Genomic DNA, 21,357 nt, shown 5'->3' with positions numbered 1-21,357 from the left:
GAAAATTCAATATTCATTGAATTGGCCAAGAATGGGCGACTTGTAGAAACGTTTTTCTCAGATTAGGTGTACAAAAGACGAAAGTAGGTTCAGTTCAATATTTGTATGTATGTCTGCCTGTCTGTGTGAACATCATGAAGAAAATGGCTAAACAGAATGTATGAAAACAACACAATACTTCAGTGATAGCCAAGGTAAAACCTCATAATGCATTCCCAATCATTGCTTTATTTTTTCTTTCTTCATTTTTTCATACAGCCTGTGGATGTTTCGTATATAATTCTGCATAATATTACCCTCTTACACCGATTCCAAACCCTGCTTAAAACATTTTTATTCCAATTAGAAATGAGTAAAAATTCTGTATAAATTGTGAAACTTGTAATGTTAAGCATGGTGAATAAATACTTGAAATGCCAGTGCTTTCAGTGCACCCCAACTGCACAAAAGAAATTTCACCCTCAACCCAAAGAAAATCTCCAGTCCTCACACTGTTCAGAAGCAGGTCTACTTAATGCCCTAATGGTACTTTCTTTTCCATAAATGGAATTTAAAACTCAAAACATTAACTGTGAATACGGTCACAATTCTGACCTTCCTGTAAGTTCTTGAATTCTGTGCAATACTGCAGTGTACAATAGAGTAATCGTAGTGTATTATACAGTATTTCTCTGATCTCATTATTTTTTTTTTAATTCAAAGAATACATTATATTATTTATGTTCATTCTTTAAAATACTTCATATTTCTGTGTTGACTATTATAGAATTGCTGCAGAATGCAGGTGTAGGGACTGTGGATGTGAGTGGGCACTGAGGAGTGTGAGGGAAGAATTAGAAAGTTTGAGAAGGACTCGTAAGAGGAAAGGAATGCAGGTAGGCCTCCATCAAACAATGTACATGATACAGTAGGTACACAAGAGGGAGGGAAAGAAGGAAGGGGAGAAGTTGTGGAAGACATGTGAGCTAATGTTTAAGGGGGAAGAAACTGAGTGCCAAGGGGAAAAAGTTCAGAAGAGATATCGGTGATGAATCGGTATGAGTAAGTGCAGGTAAAAGAGCAGAAGAAAGATGAGGAACAGGGAAGTATTACAGAGGAGGATGGAGGTAAGAGAAAAACGGAAACATAGAATACAGGATAGAAAGAAGGAGGTGGAACAGGCTCATGAGAGAGAAAAGGAGGGGGGATAAGGATCAGTAAATCTGTAACTGTCAGGCAAGATAAGGTACACCAGGAGGAGAGGGGACTAAAGAGAGAGGTGGCATTGAAGCTCTGGTCATGAGGCACTCCACTGTTAGGTATCTGGAGAAAGTATGCGTAGGAAAGGAAACCATAGTAGAGTGTTATACGGGATTAGGTTAAAGCAAATGTTCAGGAAAATACAATTAAACCTCGTTAAAACGCCATTGTTTGTTGCTACAGAATGCAGAATAAAGAGAACAACATTAAATTAAGGTCACATTTTAAAACAGAATTTGTAACATATTTAGTAGACTTCCAGGCCACTTATGAACACACCATTATCATGGGTGACAAACTTGCCTAATCCCTCAGACCGGCTAGATGTAAATGCGTGCGAATTCTACTAGCTGTGTAGGAAGTATTCACATAATGGTTTTGAACAGGTGTACCCTTCTCTACCCTTTGATAGTGATCAATTGTCAATAGGATCACAATGAAATTCATAACCTACGACATCAATTAATAATCAGATATCGCTTGGTCCAATTAGCAGACTTTAAACTAATGAAACATCAAGGGGATATTATGACCAGTGGATAACAGTGCCACTGAAGATTTTAATATGACTCCTTAAGTAAGAGTATAAACTTTCTCTTAGTAAGAACATTTTAGCATTCACATAATTATTCTTGCTTCAATTTTAAATATTTTTGACTATGATACAGTATATGTCGATGTCAAATGTCAATTTTTAGCAATCTACTGAAGATGATCCAATTAGGATCGAAACATGTATGGATGTGATAAAAAAGTGAAATTTAAGTTTTTAAAATTCACATTATACCAATGTTTTGCCCCAGTGTAGCAGTGGGCTCATCAGTTGGATTGTTACACCTTTCCAAGACTCTGGTGGCTAGCGCATCGTTGAGACATCACTACAAGCCTCCTATGTGGGATAATGCAGTGACATCACAGCATTTTTACATGAATTGGTCTGATCGCAAAAAGGAAATCCGCAAAAAAATATTCCAGGTATCTTTTAAAATATTTTTGTAAAAGTAAACTGTTTACCTCTTCTTTTTCCACAATCACTTTTACTGTACCCGTGGGGCAGTGACGTCACTGCCTTGTCCTACATAAGAGGCTTGCAGTGGTGTCTCAATGGCGCTCTAGCCACCAGCATCTTGGAAAAGTGAAGCAATCCAACTGATGAGCCCACTGCTACACTAGGGCAAAACGTTGGTAATCTCACGATTTAAAAGGCCTAAAGAGCTTAAATAATTTTAACATTTACAATCAATGAAATTAAATTATGGTTTCCTTCCGGGAATTGAATTTTTGATATGAATTAGTCTGATCAAAAAAATGAAATCTGTAAAAAAAAAAACTTCCAGGAATATTTAAAAATATTTCTGTAAAAGTAAACTTAACTTTCTTATTAACGAACATAGGTTTTCATGGTTCATTGTATTTAAATAAATAAATAAATAAATAAATAAATAAATAAATAAATAAATAAATAAATAAATAAATAAATAAATAAATAAATAAATAAATAAATAAATAAATAAATAAATAAATAAGTTAAATGGATTAAAGCCACTTAAATATATTTAAAAAAGCCAAGCTTTCTGCCAAATTACATTGGCAATCATCAGGGCATGTGAAGGTCTGCCTCCAACAGTGAGAAAAAAAATTCTTCAAGGAACGTTGAAGTTACAACCATACTATTCACGCCCCCCCCCCCCCCCCCCACTAACTGGACTCAGGAATCGTCGCGCTGTGTTGTGGTGGATACGAGGGAAATTACTGATTCACCACCCTCTGTTGACAGTTTCTTGAGTGCGTCACGCTATGCCGAGGTGGTGTTACGCATATATTTCTGGAGTAAAAGTCTCCACGTATTTGATAACTTGAATCCGTCTTCCTTGTTAATGTTATTTGGGTGTAGCTCTATCTCTACAATCACTTTTACCATACCTGTGGGGCTGTGGATATGAACCGTTGCAAATGTGGACTTGGCTCTGTTTTATGGCTGGATACCCTTTCTCTCGCCAACCCGTGTGGAGGGATGTATTCACTATTACATATTTCTGTGTTGGTTGATAGTGTGGTGTGTTGTCTGAATATGGAGAGGAGAGTCTTGGAACAAATACAAACAGCCTGTCCCCGAACCAGAGGAATCAACCAGACAGGGTTGAAACCCTGACCCGGCTGGAATCTAATCGGGGACCCTCTGAACTGAAGGCCTCAATACTGACCATTTAGCCAAGGAGTCAGGGAAAAGCAAGTTATTTACCTTTAGAATATTATTCCTTTATAGAACAGAAACAATATATCAAGTTTTGCTGAACTTTGCACCCCCACCCCCAAACACCTTGGCACCCTTGGCAAGAGTTCAGTAAGTTTTATGATCTTGCAAAATTGCTCATCATTCAGACCTTTGTGTCTGCCTTGTTGCCTGTAAGCAATTAAATAAGTGTACTGAATTTGAGTATGGCCCTGCCCTGTTCAAATACACTTCAAATACACTTCTGTTACAGGAACACACACATATGTGCTGGCTGAGCTGAGCTGAGTGGCTCAGACGGTTGAGGCACTGGCCTTCTAACCCCAACTTGGCAGGTTCAATCCTGGCTTAGTCCGTTGGTATTTGAAGGTGCACAAATACGTCAGTCTTGTGTTAGTAGATTTACTGGCAGGTAAAAACCCCTGCGGGACTAATTCTGGCACCTATGTGTCTCCAAAAACCGTAACAGTAGTTAGTGGGACGTAAAAACAAATAACATATTATTATTATTATTATTATTATTATTATTATTATTATTATTATTACTACATATGTGTTTGGATTAAGGGAAGCTTATTCTATTCGAAGTTATAAAAAGATAATTTTTGCTGACTTTTCGGATCCAGGGTCACTTAAAAGATAAAAGCTATGCTATAAAATTCTTACTTTGATATTTCATAGACATCAACTTCTTCAACCTTATTAGTCTCTCTGAGCCACATGTTGAACTCGTTGACCCAGTTGAGCACTGTGCTAAGTGGGCACAGGATCAAGACTGTGTTTATGTTGGTCTCCTTGTACTTCATCACTGTGTGGACCAGTGTCACTACCTGCACAGAAACCACACAGACATGCTTAACCACTTAATCACATCATGCTTAATCACATCACAGGCTTCATTATATTCAGCAGCACAAAACAGTGAAAGGTGAAAAGTAATGAAGTCAAAGTTCATCATAAATAGGTATACACATAATGCAAGAAATTACAGCTGATGTCCGCTATAGCGAGTACGGCATATAAGTGAGAACGCCATTATAACGACAATTTTTTGTGTTGCTTGAAAATTCCTATATGAAACTGTGCATTATCCTTCATTTACAACAAAAACCATATTATTGATGCATCCATTATTACGAGTGATTAAGTGCACGCTATTTTCCCCGTTATAAACATTTATGCACTTAAGCGGTCATATTGTTATCGACGTTTGAGGGCAATGTCGGAGTCGACTAATAATACCCATCAACTGCCGCTCTGTAAATAAAATTTTAAATGAAAGACAACATGTTTTCATAATAAATGCATAATATTAAACAATAGCAGTTGTTAACTCGTTAAGAATAAAGGCTGAATAAACGACCGCTTAATCATAATGCTATATGCAGAAATTAAGTAAGAATGTGATACGCCTCAAGATATGACCGACTGCATCACTGATTTCAGAGGTTAGTTTAAATTTTTTGCGTCTGATTAAATTTCGGAGAGGCTATTCCCATGTAAATGTATAGCGAGAAGGTTATAATTTCTCTAGTGGTGCTGTTTTCATGATACATATATGGTTAAATCAGGTTAGGTGATGTTGTTTGAATAAGAAAACTGAATCGTTTGCTACAGAATGCGATTAATCATCTTCAGTATCGTTCTCTGTGTGCGCTAGCGAGCTCTCTCGTCGACATTCAAAGGGAATGTTGGATTAGTAATAGCAGTCGACTGCTGTTCTGTAAAGAAAAATTGAAATGAAAGAGAACATGTTTTTGTAATAAATGTGTAAATTACGTGGCCAATAACAGTTGTTAACCCGTTAGAAATAAAGGCTGAAGTAAATGATCGCTTAATTCTAATGCATTTAAAGATAAAAATTTCAATACTGGTCAATACTGTTTGTTGTAACCTTAAAAAAGTATTTGTTGAAACTAGTTTTGGTCTTACCAGAGACCATCATCAGTCGAAGTCCAAGTACAGGCAAGGCATGTATTAAAAAAATTTAAAAAATAAAAAAATAAAATAATGAAAATGAACATATGCATTCATGTTGTACCGGAATTCAAAAAATTCCTAATGAATAAGTCGTAGTGTGGATATCTTCCATGAAAACACAAGTTTTGAACAAACTGATTGTCGTGTGGCATTCCCCACCCCGTCCTTTACAATAAATCGGATTTAACGACAATCCGCTATAGCGAGTAAATTTGCCGTCATTGTGAATTCTCGCTATAACAGACTTCTACTGTATTTAAAAACATATTAGAAATATACAGGGTTTTTATTTCAAAACTTCCCAGTCTACCTTTCTAAATTTCAATTTAAACAAAAAACATGTCAATTTAAACAAAAAACATGTCAATTTACAAATTTGAGGGAAGGGGGGATTTAAAACCAGGGTTAAATGCATTTTAGGTTTCACCCCCTCTGCCTCAAACACCTCCTCTTTTATATTTCACATAACAATCCTGTATTTTGATAATTTTGAAAGAGCATTCATTTGTTAGTACATCTCATTCTCATATCATTTGTTTTCTATCTGTGGCGTTACAATTATTTGGACAAAAATATTATTATATGATGCAATTCATCTATGCCCTGTGTCAATTCTATTTCAAACTTGCTATGCAATTTTGACCACTGAACTGTCTGATCAGAGACTGGTCCTAATTAATTAATTAAAATTAATTAATTACGGTGGGTTGTCAAGTTCTTATTGGATAGCATGAGGCACTATTCAGTTGTCACTATGAGTTGCGCTGTGGTTGTCTTCAGGGGAGCATGGCTCTTGTTCCTTCATGACTGACTGTGGCCCTTCTTGGGCCGAACTTCATCTTCGAACTGCCGTAGTGCTGGAAATGGCTGAAACCGGAGATGTTTAATTTTATTTGTTTGTTGGTGGTCTGAGCATATTTATTAACTGTGTGATGTATATTTCAGCATAGTACCACCATGAAGTAATATTGGTAATGAGGCATAATTCTATTAACCTCACCTACATGTATGAGTAACGATTTTTGGATGTTCTATTCAACATTCGGTAAGTGAATATTTGAAATTTAAATGATAATGCATTGGAACTTACACCTTTCCAATTATTGGTCTTCTTCCAGATTCTGTCCATTCCAGAGCTCTTCTTGGCAATCTTTCTTGTTCCATTCTTTTGACGTGGCCAAACCATTTCAGCCCATTTCTCTTCATAGTTTCTTTTAGAGGGTTGATCTGTAGCGTGTTTCGTATGGTTTCATTTCTTATCTTGTGCCACCTTGTATTACCCAAGATCCTTCGCAGAAAGTGCATCTCTGTCGCCTGTAATCTTCTACATTTTTTTTTTTGGTCAAAGTCCAACATTCTGATCCATAGGTCAAAATGGACAAATAATACAATTTATATATCATGATTTTTGCTTTGGTAGGTACTTTCCAATTTCTAATTAAGTCTGATACACAGTAATACAATTTTGAGCAATTTCCTATCCTCTCTGAAATTTCTTCCTTGATGTTTCTTTTCCTAGTTAGCTTACTTCCTAGGTATTTAAAAGCATCTACTTCTTTAAGAATTTTTCCATTACACCTAACATCCTTCATTTTTTTTGTTTTCTCTACTTATTTTCATTACCTCACTTTTTGTTAAACTTTATTTCCATGCCTGCTTTTTCAAATGCCCTCTGCCAGGTATTTAGTTGTTCTTCCAATTTCTGTTCATTTTCTTCCCATATCATTACATCATCTGCATATGTTATGACTTTCATATCATTTGCTGTTGACCTTTGGCAAACTTTCCTCATAATGTTGTCCATCACTATATTAAAGAGCACTGGTGAAAGTACACTTCCTTGTCGAACTCCTCTGTCTATTCTAAAACATTCTGATTTTTTGCCATCTATTATAACACAGTTCAGACATTTGTTATACTTGCTACTAATTCTGAATTGCAATTCTCGTGACAATTCCATTCTATTCAGTCCTTGCCATATCTCATCTTTTCTAACCGTGTCATGTCATAAGCCTTTTGTACATCTATGAATGCAACTGCGATGTCTTCCCCAAATTCCCATTTCTTTTCTACTACTTGTCTAGCTGTAAATATGGCATCAATGGTTGATCTTCCATGTCTAAAACCTTGTTGTTCTTCTCTTAATTGTGAATCTATCTTGTTCTTGATTTTTTGTAAGATTATCTTTTCATAAATCTTCATGCAATGACACAGTAATGCTATCCTCTGTAGTTCTCACAAAATGCCTTATTAACTTTTTAAAAAAATAGGTACAATAATTGCCCTTGTCTAATCATAAGGAATCTCTCCATCAGTCCATACGATCTTTATTATTCTATACAGCCACTGCTTTCCAATAGGTCCTGTAGCTTTAATAATTTCCACTGTGATATCTATTCCAGGAGCTTCGCCATTTTTCATTTCTAATACAGCTTTTTCTACATCCGACATTTGTAGATCTTCTCTTCCTATTTCATCTGATCTATTCGTCCCTTCCACTGTAATGGTGATATTTATTTTATCTTCATCTATTTTCTTGGGTTCATTTGTTTCATTTTGTCCTTCATACAGATTTGGAAGTATTCTTTCCATACTTTCAAAATTTCTTTTTCTTGCCACACAGGTTTTCCATCTTTGTTGAGGACTTTTGATGTATTTTCTTTTTGCTTCCTTCTGTTACCTAATATGCAGTATAATATTTTCTTTTCATTCTTATAATTCTCTTCTATCTCTTTTGTAAATTTTTCCCAGGACATCTTTTCAGCCAATTTCCTTGCTGCTCTGTTAAGTCGTTTCCATTTGTCTCTATTATGTTCCGGTCTGTTTCTGAACCATTCTCTCCATGTATTTTTCTTCTTCTTGACTGCATCTGCAATTATTCTCTCATTCCACCACGAAGTTTCTTAGTGTCTGACTTTTGTTGATGTCCTTCCACAGGTTTTCTTCTGCTGCTTTGACTAAAGCCTGTTTGAACCTTTCCCATTCTTCCTCAACATCCTTCCTCTCATCTTTAGGAAGTTGAGTTTTAATCTTTTCCCTATATACCTCTTGGATTTCCCTACCTTTTAGTTTCCAGCATTTGATTTTTGTCTGTCTTTTCCCCCCATTTTTCCCCCCGTCTGAATTTCATCAATGTCCCCACCAATAGTCTGTGGTTACCGTCAAGATTAATGCTTGGTATCACTTTCACGTCTGTTAAGCATCTTCTGATTTCTTCAGTTATTATTATATAATGAATTACGGATTTCCGTTGTAAGTTCCAACTGCATCTGGTAAACTTGTCACAATCTCTTTTCTTATACCATCCATTACCAATTATCCATTTATTTCTCAGACACTAATAACTTCTCCGTGGCTTCCTATAACTGTTTCATATCCTCCTCTATCATTCCAAACTCTAGTAATGAAGTCTCCTATATCACAGTCTTGTTATATGTTACAGCACTCTCCAGTTTAATGATAAACGCTTCCTTTTCATCTATTTCACAACCTATTTGAGGAGCATAAACCTGGATTATATCAAGGATATTTCCTTCCATCATTAACTGAACGTTAATTATTCTGTCGTAAACATAAACCACATTGAGTACTTTGTTGGCCAGTTCTTTAGCCACTATTATTGCAACAACATTTCTTCTTTTGTTTCTTCCTGACCACCACATTTTATATCCCCTCTCCAGCACCTTACTAACACTCACCTATTTTTCTTATTTCACTTAGTTCCATTATCAGTATGTTTCTCTCTGTCATTATCGATGTGATTTCTTGAATTCTCGCATCCTTTTCTAAGGATACTACATTAATAGTCCTAATTCTTATATTTTTCTTTGAACAGATTTGTCCATCATCAGAGCCATTTTTACCGTCATACCTAACAGATCTGGACAAAGGCTTTGTCACTTTTGGTATTGGTTTTACATTCGAACCGAGGCTCGTTTGATTGTTGAAAGCGATGTTAATACATCACCACTGGCTTGCTAAGCCTATCATGGATCTTTGCGTTACTATTTTGTTATGCACTAGCTGGTCGGTGCCTGACATGCATTCCCTCATGTCAGTAAGGTTTATGGTTTACCCGCCAATACTCGGGAGGCTAACTGCAGTGGTTACCCACTGGGCGATGGAGTCGCCACATCCCTATGCCTATAACTGTCAAATACTAAATTTAAATTCTGTTCTCCATTGTAACGAATATGTAGATGGTCTAGTGAAAGTGAAGTCTGTTTCATTTTACCAACTGCTGTTGTTTCATGTACTATTTAAGTTCACCATTTGGTTTTTATATGCTTGTGTGCCTTCGTGTGCTTTATTGGGCTAATGAGCCTGTGATTTGTTGATGGGATTTTATGTTGTACTTACTGGGTTTTTTGGGATCCTGATCTTGGTTTCTATGCTTTATGTTCTATGGTTATTAGTTTTATTTGTCGTAAGGCACCTTTCCTTATTCAGTTTAGTTCCTTGGTGGTTTTTTTTTTTTAACTTCAAATGCATTTTCACGAAGTATTTTTGTAAATGTTACAGGGACTGATTGGCCTATTATTGGCCAGAAACAGCTGTCCAAAACCTGAAAATTGTCAAACCTTAATATTAAGATTCTAAATTTCATATTATAATAAATTTCTGATGTAAATTCCAATGGTTCTCTGAAGTGGTCTCTATTCAAGTATACTGTGTGTATTTTATTTCATATTTTGTGACTTCTAATTCTGTTTATTTTTGGCACTCTTGTAGCTTTATTCTTTATTATGTAATATACCTTGGTTTTTACTGTTGCCTTGCTATGAGATAAGATTGTGCCATTGATCTTCTGTTGAGCCGGACGAGTTTAGTTTGAGAGTGTTTTTGGTGTAATAACAATAATGTAATTTGCTTTACGTCTCACTAACTACTCATTTACGGTTTTTGGAGACGCAGAGGTGCCGAAATTTTGTCCCGCAGGAGTTCTTTTACGTGTCAGTAAATCTACCGACATGAGGCTGACGTATTTGAGCACCTTCAAATACCACCAGACTGAGCCAGGATCGAACCTGCCAAGTTGGGGTCAGAAGGCTAGCGCCTCAACCGTCTGAGCCACTCAGCCCGGCCGTTTTTGGTGTACTGACCTAACTGTTATTTGTGCATATTGTGTTGAAGTGATTTTATTTTAAGTGAAATGTGAAATTTTGGTTACATTTATTTTAAATACTTAAAATTATTTATTCTAATTTTCTGGATTTTCAGATTTATTTTGATTATTTCTCATATTTCTAATTTTTCATAGTTTTCTTATTTTCATAATTTTCATACCTAAGTTATTCTTTCCACTAGATTTAAAAAAGCTTCAGTGTTCTATTGGAAAAGGATTATTGTAGGCTTGCAATGGGTACCAAAACTGTAATTTTATTATTAATAAATTAATTACAGTATTAAAAGCAACATTTATTTTTAAATAAGCAACATGTTTTTATATTATTAGGAACACCGGACAGTAGTACTGATGGAAATACTTGGCCAATTATTATTATTAATAATTTTATTTATTACCGATGCTTTCTTTTTCCAGAGCTTTATTTAATTAACTACATTCTCTCTATTTCTGTAACATCTCGCCACCCACCATTCTTTTTACTAAATTTTGATTTACTTAAAACTACAGTAGAAGTCCGTTATGGCAAGAATTCATCACCATCATCATCATCATTCCCCTTTATCCAGCAGTAGCCGGGCAGGGGCAAATATGGTTCCTTTCCACATTCTTCAGTCTTTCCACCACTCTTCCTCCAACACTGTGTCCCAGTCCAGGTTTCTTTCTCTAATAATGCATTGAATTGTGTCCTTCCACCTCAATCGTGGTTATCCATGGCCTCTCCTTCCTTGCATTTGCATTTCTATCACCTTTTTTGGCATACTTTCATCACTCATTCGCTTTATGTGCCCAAACCATTTTAGTCTGCTATTCTCTATTTTATCATTCATTTTTTCCACTTCTGTATCATACTCCTCAAGAACTTCATATTGGCTGCCTGTATTAGAGTCTCACCCTTTTTTTGTTACTGTCCCAGTTTCTGCTCCATAAGTTGTTATGGGTATGTAATACATCTTGTACATAGTTTCCTTTGCTTCCATTGGCACATCTTTATCCCCAAACAGGTTTCTTACACTATGATAGAAACAGTTGCCAGCTTGAATCCTCTTACTAATTTCAGTATTCAGCCAAGCATTCTCCATTAACACATTGGAAACGCCACTCATGGAAGCTAAGGGCACACTATTTCATTGCTGCTGACGGAGCTCGGAAAATCTACGGGCACGTTTTCACTATACCTAAAAAACAGTAGCTATCGTTTGAGAGGGCTGTGACTTCACTAGGATACTGTTGAATGCTCCTACATAACCTGGGGCTGCATCATCGTTGACTCTCAGCTGTGAAATGGGCAGGAAAGTACGAACAGAACATGCGGCCAGGAGGAGTGTGTGTTCGAGAGTCAGGCTTGTTTGTGTAATTCTTGTGAATATTTAGCATGTCTAATTCAGGTGTACAAAATTTCAACAACGAATCCATAACGGACGTTCTTATGGAAGACACGATTTCTGAAAATGAGGATGAGGATAACAATTACACACTAAGGGCCGGTTCTACCATCTTCTGGTAAAGTGGCTGGCAGCTGCCCGGGAGGTAAACTACCTGGAGGTGTAAATCGGCTGGTACTTTGGGTTGCGTCCAACCACCTCCGCGCAAGCGCTAGGTAGCTACCCAGAGCTAGACACCGATATACGAAGTTGGCTAGACTGATTTTCAGCGATGTCTTGCTTTCGAGTGTGGTGCTATCTATCGTCAGATGCATGAAACCCATTTCGATTGTCTTATTCCCCTGTGCTTGCATCTGCTGATTATCACCATAAAGCCTAATAAGGGGAGTCTTAAGAGTTATGGACAACGATTCATGTCAAGCTTTCGTGATTTTAATCTATGATCTTCAATATCAATACCTAATTGGGATTAAAATCTCGAGATTACATTTTCTTACGCCAGTTATAACCTGTCATGTAAGGCAGCGTTTTTGAAAAGTATTCTCGTAGTAGATTGGTCAAGTCGCTCGCTCCGTAATAGAAGGTTCGCAGGTTTTCATCGTATTTCTAATTTACATTTTAAAATATATTTTCGTTCCCTGCCGTTGTTCTTAACTCTCTTTTACGCGCTTCCATATACGTATATACACACACATCTTCTTTACGGACTTAGGCCTACCTATTGCCTTTGAGCATTCTATCTGCAGGCTTCTGTGAATTGATTAAGTATCTCCGCGATGCTCTATTTGCAACTAGTTCTGTGACCTCGTTTAGTTCCAGATGCTTCCATTTATTGATAAAGCATTTCATTTTAATTTTTAACTTTATGAAGATAAAGTTGGAAGGTGCTGTAAATGTAAAGAACTAATCGGGATAAATATCCATTCATAGGAAGAGGAATTCGGGAATGGAATAGTTTCCAATTTCTTCGAAATAATTTACAAGACTATGTAAACAACTAATAGGGAATCTGCTACCTGGGCGACAGTCCTATGTGCTATTAATCATAACATCACTTGCTATAAGTAGCATACATATAAAGCAATTTTCCTAATAGACATAATATTGTGATAAGAACGTATGAAAAGAGGCATACAAATTAACACAACGCTAATAATGGAAATAAAAAAGATTCGTCAAAATGAAGACTCAAACCTGCACACTTCGTATTACGAAGCGAGCGCGTTAACCATTACGCTACGAAAACACTTGTGTTAGCTAGGATATATACAGTAATATATATCTTGTGACCAGAAACTGAAAAAGTAGAAAATTAAAGCCCATTTGAAATGATTTCGAAATAGATTTTGATTTTATATCCTTTTACAGTTTCTTTACGAAAGCTTGACGTATAAAATTTGTTCCCTGCGCTACCGATGCGAGAGGCTGGTGTGACCGTTGCAACTAAAGGGAAGCATTAATGTTCAAAATCCTGCAATACAATATCGATCACTGTTACAGTATACTGTTTATTTCAGTATACTAAGCTAATTTGAGTTGCATATCACCAGAAATACAGCTAATAATGTTCAGCTCTCAGAACTTGCCCGGCAGGTAAAGTCTTATCGGGCCCTCAAAGTGGCCGATAAATTACGCGCCGGGTATCGACGATTTATTCTGCCGATAGTGCTACCTGGGAGTGGTCGGACGGAAACATCCTTTTACGCGGAGGGCAAATTACGCGCTACTTTACCAGTAGGTGGTAGAACCGGCCCTAAGTAAAAATGATAATTCTGGGACTTCGGGCAAGTAAATATAGAAAATGAGCTAATTTCAAATTGGTGTGAAGTGTAACATAGTTTTATACCGCTTCCTGAAGTGGGTTCTGTAATACTGTTTTATACTGCTTCATAAAAATTGGGTGTTTCCTGTGTACAGATGAAAACCTGCAGCAACTCGATGCAACCCCATCGCCAAACAATGAACATTGGGAAAGCAAATTCCTGGTTATAAACAAGGATACAGGTGCCAATTGACCAATTAGGTTAGAATCTGTATTAGTGTGTTTCAGTAGATGTGTCGTCAATATTAGAAAGATTTCAAAATATTAACCAAACTGGCATCCATAGCTGTGTCAGTTTTTTGTTTGTAAAACTTATTATTTTCAAAAATTTATATTTAAAAATTGTTGCATTATTATGATAATTAAAATTTATATTTGTGTAGAACAAAGTATGATCTTTCTAAACATTCCAAAAATTGTTATAATCATGGCTTACCCTAGCATTTTAAAAAAATTCAAAAACCCTGAAAAAACCTGCAATTCAAATATGGCCGCCTCCAATGTGTTAATTCATTCTCCAGGTATTTGAACGTCTCCACTACTTCCAGGGGCTTGTCTGCAAGTCTAGTCTGACCTTTCCCTTCTTTCTCCCCTCTAGTCATAACAAGAGTTTTACTCTTTTCAACACTTATTTTCAATCCGCATTTTAGATCTTCCCATTCACCACATCCAACTGTTGTTGATCCTTCATGTCCTCTTTTCCCCAAATCACAATATTATCTGCTAATAACATGATGTTCATTTCTCTTTCTCCATATGCTGCTTTTGCCGTTCTCATGTTATCCATTACTATTGTAAACAGGACTGGCGATAGAACACTTCTCTTTCTCAGCCCACTAGTGATTTTGGACCAACTTGTGTTTGCACACAACTACAATACTCCTTAATCTCTGTCCAATTCCTTTTTGCACCAGACTGTCCCAAACTTTAGTCCTGGGGACACTGTCGTATGCCTTTTCAATGTAATGAATGTCATCACTGTATCATTCTCATAATCCCATTGCTTTTCCATTAGTTATCTCATAACGAAAATTCCACTTCTGAAACCAAACTGATTTTCCTGTATCTGATTTTCAACCCTCAATCTTATCCTACATTCCAGTAGCCTCTCCATTATCTTAGCAACATATCAGAGTAATTCCCCTGTAGTTCTTCAATTCTTTAAAACCTTTCTTGAAAATTGGGATGATTATTCCTTTTTGCCAATCCTCACGGACCTCCTTATTCTCCCAGACAATCCTGAAAACTCGATATGTCTACTGCAGGCCTACAGCTCCAGCTGCTTTTATTATCTCCACTGAAATTTCATCTATTCCAGCAGTTTTTCCATTCTTCATCTTTCTTACTGATATTTCACTTTCATTCATTGTAATTTCTTTATCCATTTCTTCATCAACCAATTGCCTTTCCTTGTGGTTCATTGAATGACTGTCATTACTTCTCACATTCAGCAACTTCTGAAAATACTCTCTCCATTTATTTCTTATTTCTTCTGGCTTTGTTAATATTATGCTGCCTTTATCCTTCACAAATCTGGTGTTTACTTGATCCCTCTTTTTGTTTCTTAAGATACCATACAATCATTTCTTGCTACCCTGCATATCATCTCTCAATTTCTGTGTGAATAAGGCCCAGCTTTTCCTCTTTTCTTCCTCTGCTACTTCTGTGACCAAATTATTTGCCTTCACATATTTTCTTCTACTTTCTTCAGTCTTAGATGTTTTCCATGCTATGTTCTTTTCCATCACTTCAATTTTTTTCTGCTATTGGCTTTACGTCACACCGACACACATAGGTCTTATGGCGACAGGGCTGCCAACAGTGGGATTCAAACCCACTGTCTCCCAGATGTAAGCTCACAGCCGCGCGCGCCTTTAACCGCACGGCCAACTCGCCTAGTCAATTTAATCTTTACCCTATCATTCCACCAATGTCTCTCTTTGTTTTTCACATTTCCTGACGTTCTACCACATACCTTTTCTGCACATCCAACCAGTACTTCTTTAAATCATTTCTATTCATCTTCAACATTCCCCATCTCCGTCCTGGGTACCAGGTGTATAATTTACCTTTGAAATTCTTCTTGTATGCTTTTCTCCTTCAACTTCCATATTTTAATTCTTTTCTCTCTTCTGATTGGGGTTTTTTCAATCTTTCCCACTTTCAATTTTCCTATCACAACTCTATGATCTCAACCAAAGGCTTCTTCAGGCATGGCTGTAACATCTAACAGGTTCTTCCGGTGTTCTTTCTCTATGATTATATAATCGATCATGGTCTCTGTTCGTCTGTCTCCCCAACCATACCTTGTAATCTTCTGACTGTTCTTCTTCCTAAACTAGGTGTTTCCAACAGTCATTTGGTTCCTCATGCAAAAATCCACCAACAACTTGCCTTCTGGATTTACATTTCTATACCCAAAGGGCCCTACAACATCTTCCTTTCCTTGTCTTTCCATTCCAACTTGTGCATTTAGATCTCCTATCAATAGAACTTCCTTATCTTCTGTCTCTCCACTTCCTCAAAAAGTCCTCTAGACGTTCATCTACAGTATGCAACCTGTTTGTGAGGCATACAACTAAAATAGATCTTTCATGCCATTTTCAAACTGGAGTCTCATCACCATCATCCTAATGCCGACGCATTTTATAGATTCCACATATTATTGGATTTCTTTTCTAAGTATGACGGCCACTCAATTTTTTGCTTCTGGTCCTCCGCTGTAATACAGCCTGCCTTCTTTAAGAGGAATCTCTCCTGTACCCCTCTTCTTGGTCTCAATTAGTCCAAGTATGGCTATATCTTCTTCTTTCATGAAGTCAACCAGTTCTTCTGTCTTTCCCCTTCAGTGTCAGGACATTTACTGTCGCAATCTTGATGTAGTTTGGTGCTGGTTGCCCACTTCTCACAGTTCCCCCAATACCCAAAGAGCTGCGCATCACTTTTAGCAGGGGATGCCCTAACCTTTTCCGAGGCACCATATCTGCTTTATCCATATAGGTTATTGTTAGGATGGGCTCACCACACCCAAAGGCATTTTACACCTACCGCAAGGGTCAAAATGAAGCCGCACCCAACATGGAGAGAGACACCTTTCGTAGCCGCTCCTCTGGAGTACAGACGCTATGGGTTTGCTCCTTCCGCTATCTCCACTGTACCAAATTTCATCTTCTCCGCCGTAGATGCCGTTGAGGACTTCACCCATAACACAGGGCAAGGGCCCTCCATATTTATGATCCCTGGAGAGAGGGTGTCCCAGTACTTTAAAGCCCCCAGGAATTGGGCAACCTGTTGTTCCGCAGGTTAGTAGTAATTTGGTATATATCTGCACTATTGAACGTAAAGGAGGAATAACTTTTTTTTTGTCTGTTGATTCCCTGGTTAAAGTGGAAATTTCACGTCTATTGGTTGTACTAATGATCTTATTGATAAATTGTGCACTATACCCATTTGATTTAGCTGTTGATCGTATAACATTCAGTTCATTTTGAAGATCTCTTTTAAATAAAGGGATGCTGAGTGCTCTATTCACAATACTATAGTATGCCGCTTTTTTATGGGACCAGGGATGGAATCATTTTGGATTGTACTAACCGTTTGAGTTGGTCTTCTGAAGATATGATAAGATAGCTGGTTGGAGTGTCTAGTAATGCTTAAGTCTAAATAATTTAGATTATGTTGGAATTCAGATTCCAGTGTAACATTGATATATGGATCTAGAGCAGACCTTTCCAAATGAGGTGCTGCTAGGACCCAGGCCAGCCCTGGCAGCAGCAACAGTGCAAAGCTGTAGCACCGGTGAAGTGGGTAAAGGTGAGACATGGCAGATGCAGCACCTCAGGTTGTCAGCTCACGTAAATAATTAGCAATGACAATTCTGTGAACACATTAACACACCATTTATTCTCTGCAAATTCCTTGTCTGCCTTCGTGTAGGCCTACATTTAGCATTTAAGTAGATTGTTGACATTGTTTTGCTGCAACTAATTTCCCAATATTAGGTACAATTTATTTGGCAGCAGATATTCGAAGTACAGCCTCTAGGACAGCATCAGACAGAGAACTCCTGGTTTCACATTTTATGTCAATTCGTAATTGAAAACATCTGTTCGCATGTGTAAGTTGTACAGAACTTTGACATAAATTCTGAGGCAAGTGCATGAAGTTTGGGAAATTCCTGTGTATGAACACCTACGTAAAATTTAATTAAATCACTGCTGTAGTAGTAGTACTGTAGTTTATCTGCTCTCTTTGGAAATATGGTGGTGATTTTTCATGGCGAGCTGAAAATGGCGCCGTAAATATTCAAAGTGGCGATGCCATATCGTTAATTTCTTAGAATCAGGCATTAATTTATCGTGAAAATTCTGTAATAACGTCTGGTACTTTCAGGATTTTTGTAAGTACACAAATTGAATGATCTTAATGAGGGGAAATGGTAAAAATTTTCGCCTTTAAGCAAACTTTGCATTTTGAACGCCTTAATTCCATCACACATGGTGCTAATCAACTTGTTTCTCCTTTGCATCAAAGCATATGTTACTTTACTGTCTGTAACTCACTTATGCTGTCGCATTGACTGCTACGTGGGGAAGGTGGGGAATGGTGCCGCTGAGTGCAGCGCTGGTAAGCCCCAGAGCCGAGTGCTCGAGTTGGAAAGGCCTGATAAGAGCATCTAAAGTGGATAAGGTACAGGCCACATTTCCAAGGTCTTGATTCAATATAGCACATTCAATATCCACATAGCAAGAATTCATAACGGCAAAAAATTTACTCGCTATAAAGGATTGAGTTATATCCGATTTTTTTAAGTCGGAAAAAACCCACACACATTAAAATTGGTATGTAATGGCAATCGATTTGTTCAAAACTTGTGTTTTTGTAGATTTCCATATTACAGCTTACTCGTCAGTTTTTTTTTCTAATTCCGAGATAACATGAATGCCTATATTCAATTTCATTCTGAAAAATTGGAATAATATCACTCCAGTGGCTTCTGCAGCAAATGTTACAGTTCCCTTATTCAAACAGTCACCTAACCTAACTTAACCTCATATGTATCATGAAAACATATTTCAAGCACTAGTAGAGTAATGATAAACTTCATCATAAGTTATGAATTTGATAGTAATGTTAACCTTTTCGCTATAAATTACCCAGAAATAGCCTTTCTGAAATTTAACCAGATGCCAGAAAATACAGTGAAACCATGTAGTGCGTTCCTCATTAAGACCCTTTCTCGTTAAGCATGTCGTAAATTCAAAGTCCTGATTAATGTCGGACTAGCTGATGTACCCGTGCTTCGCTACGGAATTCTAAATTGTATACAGAATTCTAGGATAGGTAGTATACACGTTGTGACAAAGATTGTATTAAATTGCACAGCACTTAACGTTACCCTAGAAACGCGACGGGAAGTCAACAAACGTCTTTATTTTTTCTTTTTTTTTCCCTTTTTTTTTTTTGCTTTACGTCGCACCGACACAGATATGTCTTATGGCGATGATGGGATAGGAAAGGCCTAGGAAGAGGAAGGAAGCGGCCGTGGCCTTAATGAAGGTACAGCCCCGGCATTTGCCTGGTGTGAAAATGGGAAACCACGGAAAACCATCTTCAGGGCTGCCGACAGTGGGGCTCGAACCCACTATCTCCCGATTACTGGATACTGGCCGCACGTAAGCGACTGCAGCAATCGAGATCGCTGACATCTTTCCTCATATGAAGACTGGGTTAGGGAATTTTCTTTGTAATGGTAGGCCCCCTTGCCTACATCAGTCACAAACAGGTTGGGGAGTTTTCATTATAATGGCAGGTACTCTTCATCTACCTTTTCACATCCTCAGAAAGACCGTTTTAGTAGTTTTCCCAAATTAAATGAACATAGGTCATTACAATGACGTCAGTAGGAATGGCGCGTTTAAAAGCAATGCTTTCATACGACATACTCGATCAAATGAAAAACCACACATTTTCTCACTTTTAATGAACAATGTTCCAGAGCTGGAATGACCAAGCCGCAAACAGCCGTGATCCGTGTGAACACACTTCCGTCTTATTTCGGCTGGCTGGGGGTGTCGAATAGTGGAGACTCCCAGGGCAAAAACTATGCCCTGTTACTAATGTGTTTTCTAGGATTACCCAATGAGTCGGAAAATCTCAGTTCACTACACTGGCGGAAGAAAAATCTATCTGACTTGGAGGCAAATTTTTCCTCCAAGCCAGAGGAAAAACCGCGTCTTCACTGCTAATTTGGAATAAAATGAATGTAGAATTTAATAAAAGATAAGTGGAAGAAGCTTTTCTTAAGAAATGGCTCTTTCTAGGGTTAAATTTTGAGTTATTTAGTCAATTGTGGTGCTATAATTTGGAATAGACCTAAATTGTCATTCTAGACTAGGCCATACTACTACTAAGTGAGCCTCTGCCTTATGTGTGCACACTGCTCATTCAATACAGCGCGTCAGAGTAGGGATTAAATAGCTGGAATACTATGATGAACCAGTCTGTTACATACCGGCAGTATCAGAAAATGTATGAACCAGAGGAATGTCATGCTAAGGAAGAAAGTTTTCTAACTCCCCAGCTATTTCCTGCCAATATTCTCTCAGGCGGTTATACTCGGTATGCACCAGTAATCCCATCTATCTGAGTTGAGCGGCAGCATAAGAGACAAAGAACATCACAACAAACAATGGTCAATGTAATATTATTGCTGATCAATGTTATGCGCTTTCAGTATTGTAGGCCTTCACATTTAGTTTTCTTCTAACTCTGAAATACCACTCTTATCAAAGTCGGTACAGTAAAACTGAATAAAATATAAATAGTCGGAAATTGTATTCTCTGTAACTTTTGTTATGTAGTACTTCTCGATAGGTCCAAGACATTGGTATTTAAAAATTAAATGTTAGGTGCCTTCCCCTAAACTACAATTTCATCCAGGGTGAATAAAATTGTTTATAACTTACACCATAGTTTCTTCTTCCCCGACTCTATATACCAACTTTCATTCAATTCTGTTAGCCAGTTTTCTCATGGCTCGGCGTTGATATGGACTTAGCAAAAAAAAAAAAAAAAAAAAAAAAAAAAAACAGATTCATGAATATCTGTGTTATCAAAGCCGGTACGATAACAATGTATGACATAAATGATCGGAAATCTAATTCTATATAACATTCGTTATATAGTATGTATCGATAGGACCACTAATAATATAAATATTTGAGAATTAAATTTTAGGCCTTCCTCTAAACTACCATTTCACTCAGTGCGAGTAAAATGATTTATAGCCTAGATTGTAGCGGCTCATCCCCCGACTTCACATACCGATTTTCATAAAATTCGCTTCAGCCGTTTTCTCGTGATGCGTGTACATACATACATACATACATACATACATACATACATACAGACAGACAGACAGACAGACAGACAGACAGACAGACAGACAGACAGACAGACAGACAGACAGACAGACAGACAGACAGAAATTAAGGAAAAGTAAAAAGTGTATTTCCTTGTTACTATGGACATGACCGATACAGAAATACCATTCTTTTCAAATTCTGAGCAA

At 37.3% G+C, this 21,357-nt stretch overlaps 1 protein-coding gene across 1 annotated transcript in view; it reads right to left on the bottom strand.

The window, feature by feature from the left end:
• LOC136857368 (transcriptional regulator ATRX) overlaps nucleotides 1-21,357 on the bottom strand; it is a 605,506-nt gene that overhangs the window by 205,494 nt on the left and 378,655 nt on the right. Inside the window, exon 19 of the mRNA XM_068225161.1 lies at nucleotides 4,139-4,302. Within this exon, the coding sequence (XP_068081262.1) occupies nucleotides 4,139-4,302 (164 nt within the window). The remainder of the gene's footprint in view (nucleotides 1-4,138; nucleotides 4,303-21,357) is intronic.

This window comes from Anabrus simplex, chromosome 1 (genome assembly GCF_040414725.1).
Source record: "Anabrus simplex isolate iqAnaSimp1 chromosome 1, ASM4041472v1, whole genome shotgun sequence".
NCBI lineage: Eukaryota > Metazoa > Arthropoda > Insecta > Orthoptera > Tettigoniidae > Anabrus > Anabrus simplex.
This window is presented reverse-complemented; position numbering and strand designations above follow the sequence as displayed.